Here is a 19,086-nt window from a genome sequence, read left to right on the forward strand (position 1 = left end):
ACCTCAGGGTAATAGTTTTGTAGCAATACGGCCTCACTTTTTTTTTCCATTGGAGACTAAATTCTACGAGACACGCTAGAAAAAAGGACAATTCCTAAAAAATTCTCACAAAAATTAGAAATATCAAACACCAATCCAGTAAACTCTAATAATCATAGTCATTGGTCTGCTATATTTTTAAAAAAGTTACCCACCACTTTCATTATGAAAATATTCTAAAATAAACATTAAACCTTTATATAAATTGCTGAGCTCTTCCAATCCAATTTACTTATGCATATCATTATAAGGAATAACTTAAAATATCATTCTAAATTTATATCTAAGTTACCCACGTATGTTGTTATTAAAAATAATCTTAAGTAAGCACCTAAATCGTAATCTAATTATCTTCATGTGCATCATACATAAATGTCCAAAAGTAAATATAGAAATACTAAGTTAAGGTATACACACATGATGAGTGACACCATATAGACCATTTATACATGTATGTGAGGTAGTGATGAAAAATATTGATTTTTATGCCAAACATAATATATGGAGGTGCAATACAAAATGAAAAAAGTGTGGATGTGGATGAAAGTTGTAGAGTAATTATTAATTAAAAATCAATCACAACTAGAAAAATATAAGTAGACATCTATATGAGTATTATGTCGAAGGATTAAAAAATGAGAGAGTAATAGGTAAACAATTTTAACTATTAATTATAAGTTTAATTTCTAAATAATTTTCAAATACAATAACTTTTAAAAGTATTAACACGTGTGGGAGCACGGGTTGATGGACTAGTTGGTATAACGACTGGTAGAACCCAATCAACCAGGCTCGAGTCCTAAACTCATCATGAGTGGTAGACGACGTGCACATTGACAAAGGGGAGATGAAAGAACTCATCAAGAAGCAACCCGACTGAATAAGCTGTGGGTGAAAATGACAATTAAATTTGCACAATAGAGATAAAAACATAGGGAGTGGTATTTTGGAAATAGATCGCCACTTTTAGTGGTATTTTAAGTAATAATGATCTTTTAATGGCACTTTCCGACAACAATGATCTTTCGGTGCTACAAACTGATTTTCGTTTTTTTTAGTTGACGAATAAGGCAATCCTTTCCAATACATAGTATCATTCCGTTGTTTCACATGATGACACATGGGATCGGAGAATTGAGATGAAATGAAGTCTTTGCCTGTAACACCAGTGTTGAACAATTTATAAGTTTTTGATAGAGTGTACACATAGGGCACCTCATTCAAGAAATTGGAGTTAGCCTTAAGCCAATTCCAGATAGTTTAGCTATCACATAAGCAGTTCGTTGATATGGTTGGAGAGCTAAAGAGGAAGAAAGAGAGAATCTGCCTCACATGACTAGATCCGTGCTCGGGCGAGCCCTCATTTCCATCTGTATGGGGTTCACCCTAGATCTCATCGCTGCCCACGCAAGCTCCATCACTGCCATCGCTAGGCGAGTTGGGGGTTGATAGAGAAGAGGAAAAAAAAATCATGCATTGTATGATAGAGTTTTTTCAGAAAATATCTTGTTAAAGCTATGAAAACTAGCCATCGGCTTAGCCGTTTAGGAGTTCCAATTATCCTTCTACCAACTGTATGTTTTATAACGGCACTACCAATAAATATAACAGGAAGAATGATTGGCTAAATTTTTTCAGATTCATAAACGTTCTCCGTACAATACCGGTGTGGGAGAACAATACCGGTGTGGTCGAAGGATTTTGATTTTGGGCCTGTTCGCTTCAGCTTATAAGCCGGCTGAAAAGCTGAAACGGCTAATTTGTTGTGAGAGGAAAACACTGTTTGGTAGCTGATAAGCCGGCTGAATAAGCTGAGTGAGCGAGTTCGCCGTGTGGATCTGAGCCGCTCTGTGCACCTTTTATAGGAAAAAAGAGAGAGAAGGTTTTTGACTTTGTGGATTCTTTGGGTCAATGCTTTGGACAGTGGAACTGTGGAAGGCATCAGACCTTTTTCTTTTCTCGAACCTAGCCCTTGTTTACTTAGGGAATTTGGGAGGTGCCAAATTACTGTAGCAACACTGTAGCGTTTCGTTTGTATTTGTGAATTATTGTCCAAATATTGACTAATTAGGCTCAAAAGATTCATCTCGCAAAGTACAACAAAACTGTGCAATTAGTTTTTGATTTCGTCTACATTTAGTACTCCATACATGTACCGCAAGTTTGATGTGATGGGGAATCTTCTTTTTGCATAGTGCCAAAGTTGGGAGTTTTGTGGGAAGTGAACAAGGGCCTAGACTGGAGGTTAGTACGAAGTACGAACACAACAAAGCAAGACAACCGTGACACCAATCGTGTCGTGGCAGATGCGGTGGCGCGTACAGTCCCCGCCGCCGAATTGCGAGTGCGAGGTGCGCGCGGCGGAGGCCGTCGTCCTTGCGAAGAACTGGAGACGAGATGGCGCCGCGCCAGCCTACCTATGTGCCACCCTATACCAGCGCGTCGCGCGCCGGCGAGGCCCGGGCCATGGCCGTCGCGGCGGGCGTTGGACACCGCCGACACGTGTGGGATTGGGAACTGAATCGGAATCTTCGACGCGCTTGATGCCCATCATCAGCCCACGAGGGCCACGAGAGCGAAGCAGAGTGGCACGTGAGCGCACGCAGGGTTGTGCCGAGCAGCAGGTCCAAAGATTCCGAGCCGAAGCTGCCGAGAGACGTACGGGTACGGCCACCCTCCCCTGTTCCAAGAGGCGAGAGATGCCCGCTGCCGCGGGCACGATCCGGCCGGCGCGTCTCGCGGCGCGCCCTCCGTCGGCCGTGGCCGCGCCCACGCCGCCACGCGCCTTGATGCGTACGGAGAGCCAGAGCGGACCCGCTAATAAGTGGCAGCTCTTATATAAGCCGCGTACTGCCCGGGGATGAGTTGCTCCATATCTGACTATCTGAGGCCGCTGTAGCTTTGCCTGTACCTCGGAGCTCAGGAGGTATGTACGTACCAGTCACGGCGAGCGAGATCGATACGATGAGAAGGGATTCGGAGATGACCAAGGGCGCTCGTCGCCTGGCACTGTTCTTCTTGCTCGTCAGCGTGGCCGCTCGAGCTGTTTCTGCCGTCGTCAGCGATGGTAAGGGCTCGCGAACTAGCACTCTCTTCTGATGTTAACCTTTTGCTTTGGCCTAATAGTAGTATTGACGTGCATAAGGTCAGGTTCATGTTGAAATCATTATATTGGAACGGCTTGACCTCTAGGGTCGTCTAGATTTTCATTATACAGTCCAGGTTCGTAGAGTCCCAGTTCTAATCCTAGTTATTACATAATCTAAGAAATCCTATTTAGAGTACAGCGTTCTAGTTCTAGTCTAATATAACCCATACTCTTAACATTCCCCCTCAGTCGTAGCGGGAGCGAAGCGGACAATTGCGACTGGAATTGAAGTCTTGTGCTTCCTCGGTCTTCTCCACTTCACGGTCATCAATTGCGTCTTTGATGAATGGTCCGGCCTCTTTGGTGCCGTCCCTTGTCTCTCTTCTATTCCCTCCTGCAGTCATAACGGGAGTGTCTTTTATGCCAATGATAACACGGACGCTTTTGACTGGAGTTGTTATCGATGAGTTGATGTAGACGTAGCCGCTCATGATGATGTAGTCGCCGTGGTCGATATAGTGGTCGTCAATGTAGCCGCACATAGCCGAAGGTGTGAAAAATTTGCGCTTGTGAAAAATTTGCGCTACTTTGTAAAGACGGAGCTGCAATAATAATAGGCACCTTGCATTTGTCAGAGAATGCCATTGGGGGCGTCTTGCATATGTCAGAGGACGATGTGTCTTGCATATGTCAGAGGATGCCGTTGGAATTTAGAGTTATATGTGCCAGAGGACGATTGTGTGCATATGTCAGAGGACAAGATGTTGATCATGATGCAGTCTTTGCCATCGTAGATAACGCGATCGTTGCCGTCATTGATTGTTATGCAGAGTTGCCTGCGAGATGTCCATCTCATGGACGAAGTGGCTGCGGCTGAGTTGATGAAGACCACGTTCTTAGGACCGTCGGCGATGTATTTGTCGGTGATGATGTAGATGTGCCGCTGATGCTGCTGGTGGTTGTGTACTCGATGTATGAGCTGTGCTTGTCGTCAAGCAGCGTGAAGTTCTCCGCGGTGGCGAAGACGGCTGCCACCGCTTGCTGCACTCGAGCCCGACGTGGTCGACGCAACTTGATGCCGATGACGACGAACGTCTTGAACCGTGTGCGATGGCCGGCGACCGGCGAGACCTGAGTATCTTCACGATCTGCTTTCCCTTGACGCGTATAACAAACAAATAAACTAATCTAATCTATCTGAATTGATCTAGTTTGATTGGAGGGGTAAAAACTAGCTAAGGGATGCGACGCACCAGGAAGATCATGGAGATTGATCTCCCCAGGGCGCGCGCGAGCGGAAGGTGTAGATGGACCATGGATCTAACGAAGTTGGTCTCTATGGCTCTGTTACCACGTGTAAATCATTATATTGGAATGATTTTTTTTTACCGTGCCTTAGCACGTATTTCATTAAAAGGGAAAAAACAATTTTACAGCAGGGTAAGGCTTTGTCATCTAGAAGGAATGACGTGCTCTAAGTAGAGAGTTCACTGGTTAGTTGCTACATGTGCACCATTGTGCGATCAATTGACAAGCACATTAGCATGAGGAGTATCTACGACAAAAGGTAACAGACTTGCGAACCTTCTAGCAATCCATGACCATGCCTCCTCTGTGATCTTGTGCACTAGCTGAGTTGTTATTTTCTTTTCCCTGTTGAAAGTCCTTACATTGCGTTCTAGCTAAATAGACCATGATATCAGGATGACCGCTGAATCAAAGGACTTTCAGCGTACCTTGTTGATCCTTTTCGCGATGCCATCCACCAATCAACGAGAGTTAGGTTTGGTGCTGAAGGAGCCAATTGACCCCGGATAAAACAGAATGCCACACTTGTTTAGAATAGGAGCAGTTAACCATCAGGTGGTTTGTAGTCTGTGATTCTTGCTCGCAAAGAACACAGGCGTCGTCATTATGAAGATTATGTTTCTTTCGCCTCGAAGCTGTCCAACAACGACCATGCAGAGCAAGCCATACAAAGAATTTGCATTTGGCAGGGGCTCTAGATTTCCAAAGGATTTTTGCTTCAGGGATGGCGTACTGTCCAATAAAAGAAGGCTCTGTATGCCGAAGCCGTGGAGAAGCTGTGATCTCCTGTCCATTTCCAAACTCTAGGGTCGTCTGGACTTTCATTATATAGTCCAGGTTCATAGAGTCCCAGTTCTAATCCTATTTACATAATCTGAGTCCTATTCAGAGTACAGTGTCCTAGTTCTAGTCTAATACACTCGTACTCTAACAAGACATTTTATTTGTTCACCTTCTGGCGTTCAGCAGCTACGTTCGTCTAGCATTTCTTCTTCTGTGATGCTATCGAAGTTACTGTGATTTATCCTCTTGTTGGTTAGAGTTTATCTTAACATCCAATAAGTCACTGTGCTTCATCTTTTTTTTTCGTGCATGTTATTATGCTTTATCCTCTTGTTGGTTAGAGCTGGCGTTGACTTACCAGTGCTGCAGCACTATATCCTTATTCCTTCATGGTAGTGGCCTATCCAAGATTCCGATTGCCTGATTGACATCTAGCTAGCTCATATGCATGATACAAATTTGACTTTATAACTACAGCAGGTGACACGGTGCCAGTCACATGGCGTGCGCTGCAGAGTTCACATACATCATGCACAAGCTAGGATGTGCACAAGGAAGAGTGCATATACATCATGTGTTAGTCCGAATAACATAATTGCGAAATGGTTTTTCCATGGTTTGACCGTAAAATTTCGGTTTGGGCGTAGATCTAATTAGGGTTTGTCAAACCAGCAGTACGGATGATTTACTCGGCACCTCTGATTCACTGTTGACAAACCACTTTCCGGAATCTGTTTCGAATTTCTGACAGCTGGACCGATGATGTCGTGCAGGCCTGTTACCAAATGGCAACTTCGAGCAAGGGCCGAACAAGTCCGAGATGAACGGCACCCGGGTGAAGGACCGCGACGCCATACTGCACTGGGAGATCTATGGGTTCGTGGAGTACATCGAGTCCGGCCACACGCAGGAGGACATGATCCTGCCGGTGCCGGAGGGCGACCGGGCCGTGCGGCTGGGCAACGACGCAACCATCCGTCAGAAGCTATGCGTCACCCGGCAAGCCTACTACTCCATCACCTTCACGGCCGCGCGGTCATGCGCCCAGGCCGAGGCGCTCAACGTGTCCGTCACCCCGGACTTCGGCGTCCTCCCCATCCAGACGGTGTACACCAGCAGCGGCTGGGACTCCTACTCCTGGGCCTTCAAGGCCAAGCACAGCTCCGTGTGGCTGTCCATCCACAACCCCGGCCACGAGGACAACCCGGCGTGTGGGCCCCTCATCGACTCCATCGCCATCAAGAACCTCCACCCTCCCCATCACACCCCGGGTAATCTCTCGACACCGAGAGTCTAGTCTATATGAAGATTATTCAACTTGTTGTCCGGTAAAAAAAAAATAACCATGTATACGTGCGTGATAACAGTCCAACTCGATCGTGCAGTCAACATGTTGAGGAACGGTGACTTTGAGGAGGGGCCCTACATCTTCCCCGACGTGCCGTGGGGCGTCCTGGTGCCGCCGATGTCGGAGGACCTGTACTCGCCGCTGCCGGGATGGATGGTCCTGTCGGACACCAAGGTGGTCAAGTACGTGGACGCGGCGCACCACGCGGTGCCTCGCGGCGCGCGCGCCGTGGAGCTGGTGGCCGGCATGGAGTGCGCGCTGGTGCAGGAGGTGCGCACCGTGCCCGGGCGGTGGTACAGGCTCTCCTTCTCCGTCGGCGACGGGGCCAACGGGTGCGGCGGGTCCCTGGGCGTGGACGCGTACGCGGGGAAGGCGACGACCAAGGTGTCGTACGAGTCCCGCGGCACCGGCGGGCACAGGCGCGTCGACCTGGACTTCGCGGCGGCCGAGAACCTGACGCGCATCGTGTTCCACAGCTCCAACTACCACATGAAGTTCGACGGCACGCTGTGCGGCCCGGTCGTCGACGACGTCTCCCTCGTGGCCGTGCACAAGCACGCTGCCCGCCGGCTGCGCATGTAGGGCGCCGTCTCAAAGTGTCCTATGGTGTGCGTTTGATGCGGCCGTTCCTGGGCCTGTCCAAGACTTCAAGTATCCGTAGTGCTCCCGAAACTATGCCACTTTGGCTGGAGGGTGCAAGACTTGATGTCGAACTAGATCAAGATGAGATGTTGAGCTAGAGTTTAAAGATGCGCTGATTAAATGCTGATATGTTTAGTTGTTCTGCTTGTTGGAAATACCTGTCAATTTCAGACTGGAATTTGCATTTGTTAGCATGCTCGAGGGCACATGAATACATGATGTACATCTGTGTCAGGCTGTTGACTCCCAGAAATGACAAATAAACAGGAGTAACGTTTCCAGGCATGTGCCATGCACGTTATTTACAGGTTTTATACAACTGTAGAATTGCACTGGGTGCATGATGCATGCCCTGATGCCCCTGGACTGTAGTTTAAGTCAGCCAGTGCAATTAGTCAACAGCTTAGAGCTCCCATCTTCCTTTTGGATCGACCTAGGCGGAGAAATATTCAGTATTGATCAGCATTTCTCAAAAATAAAGTTTCAATTAGAATCTGTTTGGAAATATATCCTGTTCGACAATTAACTGGACGGTTAGGTTAGAGGGACCACAATTTAACACTTTATTTTTTAGAGGCCACGGGGGATCAGAGTCCCCAACTGAATAATTTTCCACTTATGCCGCCGGAGCTAGGAATAGACCGCGTCGGGCACCAATATATGATCGGGGCATAACCCTAGAGATATAAAGGAGGACAGGTGAGAGGAGAACATGAACACCACGGCACAACCGGGACGCAACAAAGAAAAGAGAGAAACAATTCAAAGACAAGCCATGACACAAGCTAAAAAACGACACAATCTAACAGTTAACTAGCTATTTTGTTTGAAATAAGACAAAACCATTTGAGTGCATGGATTATTAGAACTCGGTCTGTTTCCTGCATGATGACCTTTGTATATTTGATTGGGAAATACTGTATATGGTGCCAGCATTTAAAGTTTGTAGCTAGGAATTCTGAAGTATAGTAGAAGTCCATCAAGAACTTTGACACTTGAGCAAAGCTTCTCATGAATAACTAGAAAAACTCCAAATTATTCCCATGAAATGGTTGCAATAGAAAATAATATATGTTGCAGAAATATGCGATGAACAATAGAATTATACCACGATATGTGTAGCACAATAAAATACCTGTGGCTAACCATCCCATGGCAAATGCACATATACATTGAGTAGTCCAACAGTTATTATCTAAAAAACAGTTAAACCGAAAAGTTAACAAGTTATAGACTCATATTGCTTCCCTTATTATTTTTTGTTCATGGATATATAGCGAAAGGATAACAGAATTTTGGAAGCAAACACATGTCAAGAACATATAACACATCACGCGCCCAACAAAACTAGCAGACGCAGAGTAAATATCAAAATACTTATTATGAGCTTTTTCTCCCGAGTCCTGACTAGGCGTGAAACAAGCTAGCCGGTCGGAAGAAGCTAGACAACTGTTGTGGCAAACGTAATACGTGCATGCTCGATGATGATGGCCTGTACTCTCAGGTCCGGACGATCTCTCTAGTGCCCGGGGCCTCTAGGGCTCGGCCCCTGGGTGAGCTGCGCCACCCACGCCATGATCAGCGACCTCGCCCTCTCGTGCAGCGCGGGGTGGTCGGCGTACTGCCCCAGCCTGGCCGCCTCGACGGCAGTAAGAAGAGTGGACGAGAGAGCCACGGCGAGCAGCAGAAATGTGAGGACTATTCCTCTCAGCTGGGACGTCATGGTGGGCGAGATCGAGGTTGAAGAAGCCCTAGCTACTTGCTTCTGCTGACCTTGTCAGCGCTAAGTGTTTGTGCTATACGTGAGTAGTTGTGGCTGGCCAGCTTCTGTGGCATGTCTCTATTTATAAAGCCTGCAAGATTGCACGAGAGAATGTGCTTGCATTGTGTGCAAGCTTAAAAAGAAGCCTGGGCCTATAGCTACATGCTGCTGAATCGCTTGGATGCAACGAATCTTTGATATGAGAGTTTGCCATAACTGCGGCAGGAAAAACGAGGTCGATCGCTCGTCTTTTCACGCGCGGACAGTGGACAGTTTGCGGTAGGGAAGTGCGCGGTCGACCAGTAGGCCAACTAGAGCTGCAGTTTGTTGTACGCAGCATGGTCCGTTGGCATATGGCGCCGGCCAGATCATGTGACCGAAGCACGGTACGGTTAAACTGTGCTGAAGTTCTTATGAACAGTTAGGCAAATAATATCCGTATCAAGATCAAGAGATATTTTTTTTAAATGGTCCTTAAATCAACATGGTTTATTCACAGCTCGTTCTATGTATAGAGCGATAGCTGCTACCGATGTTATACCTCGTAACCATATTATTTGGAAGTTAAAAGTGCCGCTTAAAATTAAAGAGGGATCATCCTAACCAAGGACAACCTAGCCAAAAGGCGATGGAAAGGAAGTGTTAAATGTTATTTTTCAACTTGGATGAGTTAATTTAACATCTCTTCTTTGATTGATACAGGTTTCTTTTAACTTACCTCCTCCGAGAAATGTTGCTCATTTGTTTAATGTCATTTGTTTAATGAGTGGTTACAAGGGCTAGATAGGAAACTCAAGTATCAGGTCTTGGTTGGAACATGCGCCATTCTTTGGTCAATTTGGCTAACCTGAAATGATGAGATTTTTAATAGAACACGAGCTTTCTCTTCTTTGCAAGTGATCTTCAGGGGAACACACTAGATCCGGTTCTAGGTGCTACTGCAAAAAGAGGAAGACAGACCCCGAATAAATTTGGGGTGTCGTGTGCTTGAATCGAGAGTGATGGAGCATTTCGCGAATCATGGATGGAGTTTTAGTGGCAGACTATCTTTTACTTTACTTTTTATTTTTGGTTTTGAGGAACTATGTGCTACAGTTCTTCTCTTGCTTTTGGCTTAATTCGTGGGTTGTAACGTTTGATACAGAGGCTGGAATATGGTGTCGTGTGCTTGAATCGAGAGTGATGGAGCATTTCACGAATCATGGATGGAGTTTTAGTGGCAGACTATCTTTTACTTTACTTTTTGTTTTTTGGTTTTGAGGAACTATGTGCTACAGTTCTCCTCTTGCTTTTGGCTTAATTCGTGGGTTGTAACGTTTGATTCAGAGGCTGGAATATTAATACATGTTCCCTTTTCTAAAAAAAAATCCGTATCAAGAATCTGCTTAGCTGAGCGAGAGCCACTAGTTTTCAGCAGTCTTGATCAGTAGTTCAATTCTGTGTGGAGCTCAGCATTTGACAGGTAGTACTAGCGTCGTAGCAAATTCTTCTCTCAGAATGCATTTGAGTTCAAGTACCATTTAAACGGGCATCAATTCTCAGAATTTGCACCGGTAAATTGCTATATTCAGATTAAGCATTTTGGTGGCCACTTTTTGGTTTTGTTTTCCGTTCCAATTTGTACCTTGGTAGCACTGTATCAATATTTAAGACTAATCTGTTATAGTCTCAGGGATATAATCCCAGTTTTACTCACTCCAAATGAGTACTATAAGACGGTTAAACAACCCCTACAAGAAGCAAGAGAGGAGGTTCAGAGGGTACTCTCCCAATCTCATCGCGCCATCTACGCTATCTATTTTTTTCACTTCCTCCCATTTCCCACATGAACATGCACGCTGCGCCGGGCCGAAAGAGTACGCGAGGCGCTACTGGGCTAGACTCATCACGCGGTCGCATTTAGAGCTCTCGGAAATTTAGGCGGGCGATGGAAGTTTGATCCGGATCGGACGCCTCCACCCTCCCCCCGCCATTGTTTACCTTCCCCGACGCGCACCGTCGTGGGGGTGTGTGGGTTTCAGGGCACGGGCAGGCGCCAGGCAGCGCCAAGCACAAGAGCCCGCAATCTCGCGCGCCTTGCCGCCCCGCGCGCGCGCGACACCCACCACGGAGTACCAGAACTAACTGACCTATACCCGTAGCCGTGCATGGCCTATGTGGCCCTTGGTCCCGATCATTGACCCTATGCTATTTCTCTATGAGCTACATGCCGGTCGGTGGTCGAGACTGGTTGAAATTTGAAAAGGGTTGCAACGTCGTACTAACGTCTCTACCTGTCTTCCACTTGCAGCAAGGAGCAACATGAACGTGAACCCTATTTTTCTTTTTCCTTTTTTTTTTGAAAAGTTAGTATGGACGATGGACGCTCACTCTCTCTCCCCCTCTCTAGAGAGAGAGAGAGAGAGTTTTTTTTAGAGCATCTAGAGAGAGAGTTAGGAGGAAAGTATGGACTGCAAGTATGGAACATGACTGGCCCGGTTCATCAACATGATGGCAAGTGGCCCAAACCACATTGTGGGCCAGACCTTGCTTAATCAGTAGCCCACCCAGCACATTAACCAACCACCAGTGCAAATTTTACGGCCCAGCCCAGTTATCTGACAGAAAAGGAAGAGCTACTCCCGAAGCCCAGCACCCATCATCGTCACCATCCAACCACACAGTCCGCGCTCCACACCACCAATCCGAGATGGGCCTGAGTCCCTCCAAGCGCGTGGACGCCGCGCTGCGGCGCGCGCCGGCGTTCGCCGCCGCCTGCGACGCCGCCTTCGACCGGTGCCTCGCGGACGCGCAGGGCGCCTTCGGGGGCGTCCGCCGGTACCAGCTCGCCGACGCCGCGGCGCACCTCCACTCGTCGCTCCGCGCGTCCGTCCCGCTGGTCCGGCGCTGGGTGCCCTCGCCGCCGCCCCGCGCCCGCGTCGACGCCGCGCTCCGCGCATCGGGGCTCGAGGGCGAGGGGGAGCTCTCCCGGCCCCAGTTCGGGGGGTTCGCCGCTGAGCTGTTCAGGGAGGCCGTGCTGGCCGGCGCGGCGGAGGCGGCGCTCGTGCGCGCCCCCGCCGCCGCGGCCGGGATCGTCGGGGTGGGGCTGGTGGCGCGCGCCGCGCCCGCGGTGGTCGGGAGGGTCGTCGCCGTGTACGCCGCGGGTGTCGCCGCCGCGGTTTACCTCAGCCTGGGCTAGGTTTCCCTTGTGTGTTGCCGCGGTACCTGCTGGACTGTATGTACAAGGATCCACTTCTGCAGTTCTGATGTGTTGTTGTGTTCAGGTCTGAATTCAACGGCAGTTGTTGCAAAAATAATGCGTACTTGCGTAGTATGATCAGATTCCATTAAAATGGCATTGAATCGGCTGTGCTCTGCGGCTCTGCCTCTGCTTCTCTGACCGAGATGCTGCCAAACACGATGATCAGGTGGCTCTGGATGATCAGGCTTGCGCGCAGGACCTGTCTACAGATCGATCATGACGGCAGCGGGCGATCCAAGCTGTGCTTTCACCGATTTTGTCTGAATCATCCAAGATTCGGAGTGTTACTGAAACAACTATGTCACTACGTGTGCAGTCATAGGTTGTTGCTTCCACCATGCTGGATTGACTTATATCTTGCGATGCATGAACTGAAACTCGACAATCCAGCATCCACGGTGCGCTTTATCAGCATTCAGCGCCATGCCTAGCTTGTGCGTGCGCTGGTAATTGAAGGAAATCGAATTAGTTCAGGGCTTCAGAGAATCAGAGGTACCGCATGGAAGCGGAAACAGATCAAACAAGGAGTTTGGTGTCTCTAACCCCTGTGTTCCACAGAAAAAGGGATTCTGCAATCCTCAATGGGCCGTCTGAAGCAGAAAGACGATGCCCTACGACGACACTGCACTGCACACCACACGTGTAGTTGCACTAAGTAAGCATCAAGGCATATTACCAAATGGGCCGAGCATGGACACTGCAGCCTGCAGGGGCTGGCTACTGTAACGTGCGACCTCCACCGTTTTTGTTCGTGGCCTACTGCTGTTCCCTGCTGGCAGGAGATGCAGGATACGGCGCGTGCACTCGTATGGTCGGTCCATGCAGTAGGGCACAGCACTTTAAGAATGTCCCCGCACCACACGTGTTCTGACCTCTCCTTGCAGTTGCAGTAACAGCAGCCAGGAACCAATAAACCATTTGCTGCAGAAACACAGACTGCACCTGCATTGCATATATTCGGAATGCTTCTGCAATGTAACACCAGGTGAGCGATGATATCTCAACATCTTCTAGTAGTAGTAAGTACCCGGTACTTTGCCGTTGCAGGTCACAAACAAACAACTTTTCTGCTAGCTGGAGTACTGGAGTATACCTTCTTCCAGATAAACGTCGGTTGTTTGGATGCTAATTAGGAGTACTAAAGTTTAACACCCGTCACATCGGATGTTTGGATGCTAATTAGAAGTATTAAACATAGACTAATTACAAAACTAATTGCACAGATGGAGTGTAATTCGCCAGACGAATCTATTAAGCCTAATTAGTCCATGATTTGACAATGTGGTACTACAGTAACCATTTGCTAATGATGGATTAATTAGGCTTAATAGATTCTTCTCGTGAATTAGCACAGGGTTCTGCAATTAGTTTTATAATTAGCTCATATTTAGTTCTCCTAATTAGCATCCGAACATCCGATGTGATACTGTTAAAGTTTAACACCTCATATCAAACACCCCGTAGGTAGCGACCGTGGCCGGAGCCCCGGGCTTCCACAGTTACACTGACAGACAAGCGCACCTGACGACTGAACCAAATGGCCAAATGCGGTAAAGGAGCCATCCAGCACCGCCCACCTAACTCGTGGCCTAGTCGCCACGCCGAGCCAAGCGACGCCGGGTTGGGGAATATCCTCCTATTCCAGCTCACGCGCCGCCGCGCGTAGCGGTTGGTGCGGTGCCGCCGTCACATGGCCGCGGCCAGCGTACCCCCACCACTTGCGGACTCGCCGAGCCGCGAGCGACCTCGCCGCGCGTCGTCGTTGGCAGTGGTGCCGAGCCGCCGAGCGCGGGCGTTGCCAGCCGAAAACAATTGCATGCCACCGCGCGCCAGGCTGATGGCTCTCCCTCTGCTCTGCTGATGTCTGTCCGCCTCGACGGTCTCGCGAGAGCAGCTTTCTTCTCCGTCTGACAGGCACACATTTAACGGTCCGGAACGGATGGATCGGAGCGGACGATTCGCCCTCGCCCTGCCCCATCATTGATGCTGTTTCACGGGCTTGGACAAGATGATCGGTGTAGGTTTCCGTGCTGTACTATATGTGTCATTGTTCTACACTTTCTTTTCTTTTCCGCTGCGGCATTTCTGTCGGTGTCGTTCACGCCAACTCGGAGTGTTTCAGGTTCTTCCTAGTCTGACTGTCACTTCTGACCGGCTAGCTAGGCACGAGCAGGACAGTAAAATAACTCCATACCACAGTCGGGCGTGTGGCCAGCACAAGCATCAACGGTTAAAACGTGAGAAAAACCAGAACCGTGTAGTATAGCCTCCGACTTAGGTAATTCTAAGTGTGGGAACTGGGAACTGAAAAGGGAAAAGGTAGTCACACCCTTGTGACTTGGGGCCTTTGCTTTCAGCTTCATCGGTGATCTCCTTTTGCTCGTCCCTGGTGTGGTTTTCCTGCGGGCTTTCAGGCTTTTCTTTTCTGTAGCTCCAATTCCTTCCACCGATCCCACTCACACACGAAAACAGGCTGGGAGGCTGTCTGCCTGTCGTATCATGTGACCTCCGCTTTACACACGCCTTCATGTGATGTTTTCGGTTGCATGATGAGTGAACTTTAGCGAGGCGTCCTATAAAAGGGGAAAAAAAACTGATGATATGACAGCTTCTAGATGATCGAAAATTGATCCCGAAAATCTCGTTGATTGACTAGATCAAATGGCGACGATCAGACATGGTGGTAACATGCATGTCCTGCTGTTGAACTGGACGGGGTCTCTCCCATCCCCATTTATCATGTGAAGTAGCTGTGTCGGTCGTGTAATCGGCTGGATCTGCAAGAATGTCCACTGATCAACAATGACAATGGAATGCAGAGGCTCTTTGTGTCCACACGAGCCGTGGAGAAAAACGATGTGTTTACTACTCCCTCCTTTCCAAATTGTAGATCGTTTTGATTTTTATAGGTTCATAGATATTATTACGCGTATAGACATATACTATATTTAGAAAAAACCAAAATAATCTACAATTTGGAACGGATGGAGTATTTTGAAAATAGCGCATGCCTTACGTAATCACTTATGAGCAAATGATGTGATCAATGAACTAAACTGATCATCGTAACATGAAGAAAGAGCAAAATGTATCACCAATGAATATCATGATCCAACTCGGATCGTCGAATCCTGTGTGGTCTATCTAACCAACAAGACAGCCTTTGGTGCATCTTTTTTTTCCCTCAGTTACTTAGATCTCCAATTAATTAAACAGGGCAGGCGATACATGATACACTGCCCTGTCCATGACATAAGTTAATTTGTTCTGTGCTTTCTTTCGCCAAAAAAAAAAGTCTTCGGCTCAAGAATTGATTCCGGTACTTCCACAACTTTGTCAGGGCAACCCAAAACAGAATTAGTTAGCAAATTTTGACGGCACATTGGCAGTTGTCAAGAAAAAAATACTAAGACTGGCATCTCATTGGATTTCGAATCTCAATGACGTGAGATTGCTTGTGCCATTTATAGTTGACTAGGGTGACAAAAATAATTAATTTGCCAATCATAAGTAGTGGCATGTCGTTGAACATCAACTCTCAGTATGTAGTGAAGGTGTTACAACGACCTATATTAAGTAGTAACTTGTACTAACATATTAGGTTTTTTTCCCATACCAATACATATGAGATGCCTACAGTAACTTCTAACATAGATTAAAATGTTTGAGGTCTCAAATGGACACTCACACAAGTCCAAGGACCTAGATGCTCTTTTGCTGAAAGCCATTATGACGACGTGGCATTCCATTGTGACGTCAAAGCTGCAATGCTACGCAAGCACTGCTTTATATTTCCACTTCCGTACCATCAATAATTCAATATCATCATGGCAACCTTCGTCATGAATGAGTTCAACACTGGAGATGGCATGAAGGTAGACTTGCAGCATCTGGGAGGAAATAAAAACCTTTGTGCAAAATCTAATGAAGGATCCGCAAATCGTCACCACAGTATTTGGGTTAGAATTTTCTTTTTCAATGCTTTTGCAGCGATGGGAGTGACGTATATGACCATGCTTGTTGGAGCAACAGGTTATTGAGAGTTACATTTACAGTAATCCACTCCCGGAGGTCAATGAAGAGTCCATGCATGCATTGTTCATGCGGCACTTGAGCACCCCCACTTGGCCATTAGATGCTATATCTAGAAATTTGTCAACCTGATGAGAGGGTACTAGCTAGTCTTACTTTTTTGCTGGAGCAAAAGAAAATGTAATTTTACAAGTTTCAACTCGAGAAATGAGGGCATCAGTGTATATTAATATGAGAGCATCCATCACCATTCCGATCCACATCCCATCCTTGCATCATCCTTCAAGTTATTAAGGACTCATCTTTGCCACTGTGTAGTTACATAATACTCTCTCCATTCCAAATTGTAGATCGTTTTAATTTTTTTAGGTTCATAGATATTATTATGCACCTAGACATACACTAGATGCATAATAATATCTATAAACATAAAAAATCTAAAACGACCTACAATTTGGAACGGAGGGAGTATAATTTTTTTTAAAAAAAAGAGTTGTATAAGACATTATAAGTGGTGAGATCATATGAGAAAAGGACAGGAAAAATTTTACATGTTAAACGATAATAGCATATGTGCTCCGATTAAGAGATCAAGATAAGCCAATGTAAAATTTGACTTTGTTTGTTGCTCCTAAAGTAGAAGCTTGGGTAGGCTAACGGTACTAGCATGGCACAATAACGGCAATCCATCATGAAATACATTCCTATTCCGACCTTACACAAGAAGTCGGCGCCCAATTATACAGATTATGGAGCCACATTTTACATTTTGCTTCCATGACGTAACATCATCCTCTGTTGGAAAAAAAAAAAGAGGGCATCTGCAATTTGGTACCATCAGTTTCGCCAGCGAGGCAATAACATAAATAGGGGAAGAGGTGTGCCAAATCTTACTATTACTAAAAGTTTCCTTTAAAACCTCCACATGAAGCCAACTAGAAGATCTCAGGAGGACCCTCTAGAAAAAGAGACAAATCCTAAAATTCTCTTAAAAACAAAACATCTAACCATCAATTAGGTAGACTCAAATCATCATAGTTATTGGATCTATTATATTTTTTAAAAAATTATTCACCCCTGCCATTACGAAAATAGCCTAAATTAAGCCCTAAATCTATATTTAAATCACCCACCTTTGCTATTATATAAATAAATTAAAGTAACTCCTAATCTTCATCTAAATTACCCACATACGCCATTATAAACAATAATTTAAAATAACCCCCTAAATTTACGTCTAAATTGCCCATCATTATCATTATAAAAAATAACTTAAAGTAACCCCTCAAATTTGCATCTAAATTACTCACATGCACCATTATTAAAAATACGGTAATGCTCTGTTACGAGCGTCCGGATGGTAGAAGAAATATCGGATGCGAGGGCCCATACCCACGTGGTTGTCTCTAGTCCACACACCGCTTCCGGTCTTTCTCCTCACCATTCTCTTCTCACGTGTGGAACCCAGAAGCATCTTCCTCCTGCCTGCTGTCTTGCGGTTCCTTTCTTGTCGCAAGGAAGGTCCTCCACCAACGAGAGGAAAGGAGCTGAAGATGGGATGGCTGCCACTGCAGCCGGCAATTCCTCCTCTCGCGTGTTTGCTTCTTCACAGCAGGGAGAGTCCTCCACAGGTGGGAATTGGGGAAGAAAAGAGGGGGGTAGGACTTCGATACTGGGATGAACACCGCCACAGCTGGTGATTTCTCAGTGAAAGTTCGGGGCCTTAGACGCAGCCTACGGCTTGTCGTCGCCGATGAGACCACACGGTCGCACCTTCTCACCTCTCTCTCTCTCTCTCTCTCTCTCTCTCTCTCTCTCGCTCTCTCTCTCTCAGCTGAATATCCCCCCAATGGAAATTACCAGCAGCTCTGATGGCATGTGGTTGCCGATGAGCCTACAAGAACGCGCAACTGGGCTGTCACATCGAGGGGTGGCGGTGGCACGCGAGGTCGGCAGCATGTGAGGCTGACGGTGGGAGATCTGGGACGGCGGCGCACAAGGCCGGCGGAGGGCGAGGCTGGTGGTGGGAAATCCGGGGCGGCGAGCCCCGCACGAGCGGCGGCGGGCGAGGCCGGCGGCGGACGAGGCGAACTTTGCACTCTCGACTCCATGTTGCATTAGGTACCCCATGATGTTGCATTAGAATTTTTTGGATGTTGCAAAACGCTATAGATGTGTGTGGTATAAATGTTGCAACAGTTGGTTTTTGATGTTTCATCTATTAATTTTTCATGTTGCAACTTTTGTGTTTTAGTGTTTCACCGTGCTCAAGCTCAACCTATCATATTGTTGGGAAATGTTGCATGAAATGCATGTTCGATGTTGCGGGGGGAATTTCTTTCCTTCATAATACGATGTTAACATCGCACTATATTTTTCGCATTTTTTTTCAATGTTGTAATCTTATATTTTCTATGTTGCAGATATTTATGTTGGATGTTGCAACAGAGCGTCCGATGGGTAATTCCCCATCGGACGTCCGGGCGCTAGCAGCACCGTTAAAAATAACATGAGGTAATCCTCTTCATTAAAAATATACCCCAAGGTACACCAATATATGATTCTAAATTGTTTATTTTCTTGCACTATTGGTATAGTGGTATAGAGAATAATAATTAAGGTATAAACTCATGATGTGTTTACCATTTATAAATACATAGAGGATGTACTGAGAATATAGATTTCAATGTTAAAATTATAGCTCAAATCTTGGATCTATTAAAAAAATTCAAACATACTGCGATGCAAAGTGAAAAAGGAAAGACTAACAAGTGGATAAAACATTACAATAATTATTAATTTTTGTATTAGAATATTTAATAAATGAAAGAGAGTTTAGGGAA

The 19,086-nt window shown here is 46.6% G+C and overlaps 2 protein-coding genes across 3 annotated transcripts; both read left to right on the top strand.

Moving 5' to 3' along the window:
- The first annotated feature begins 2,922 nt into the window (after window positions 1-2,922).
- Window positions 2,923-7,399, top strand: LOC101762525. 2 transcript variants are annotated; one of them, XM_022828728.1, is made up of 3 exons: window positions 2,923-3,106; window positions 5,992-6,489; window positions 6,586-7,399. In XM_022828728.1, the coding sequence occupies exons 1-3, from the start codon at window positions 2,968-2,970 to the stop codon at window positions 7,146-7,148; spliced, it is 1,200 nt and encodes a 399-aa protein (XP_022684463.1). In that variant the 5' UTR covers window positions 2,923-2,967; the 3' UTR covers window positions 7,149-7,399. The 2 variants fall into 2 exon arrangements, with proteins under 2 accessions (XP_022684463.1, XP_004978108.2); XM_004978051.2 differs by having other exon boundaries at window positions 6,604-7,399.
- A 4,013-nt stretch (window positions 7,400-11,412) lies between these two features.
- Window positions 11,413-12,312, top strand: LOC101765608. Its single transcript, XM_004976026.3, has one exon. The coding sequence runs from the start codon at window positions 11,660-11,662 to the stop codon at window positions 12,146-12,148; it is 489 nt and encodes a 162-aa protein (XP_004976083.1). The 5' UTR covers window positions 11,413-11,659; the 3' UTR covers window positions 12,149-12,312.
- Window positions 12,313-19,086: the final 6,774 nt, after the last annotated feature.

The sequence above is a fragment of the Setaria italica genome, chromosome VII (genome assembly GCF_000263155.2).
Source record: "Setaria italica strain Yugu1 chromosome VII, Setaria_italica_v2.0, whole genome shotgun sequence".
NCBI classification, from domain to species: domain Eukaryota; kingdom Viridiplantae; phylum Streptophyta; class Magnoliopsida; order Poales; family Poaceae; genus Setaria; species Setaria italica.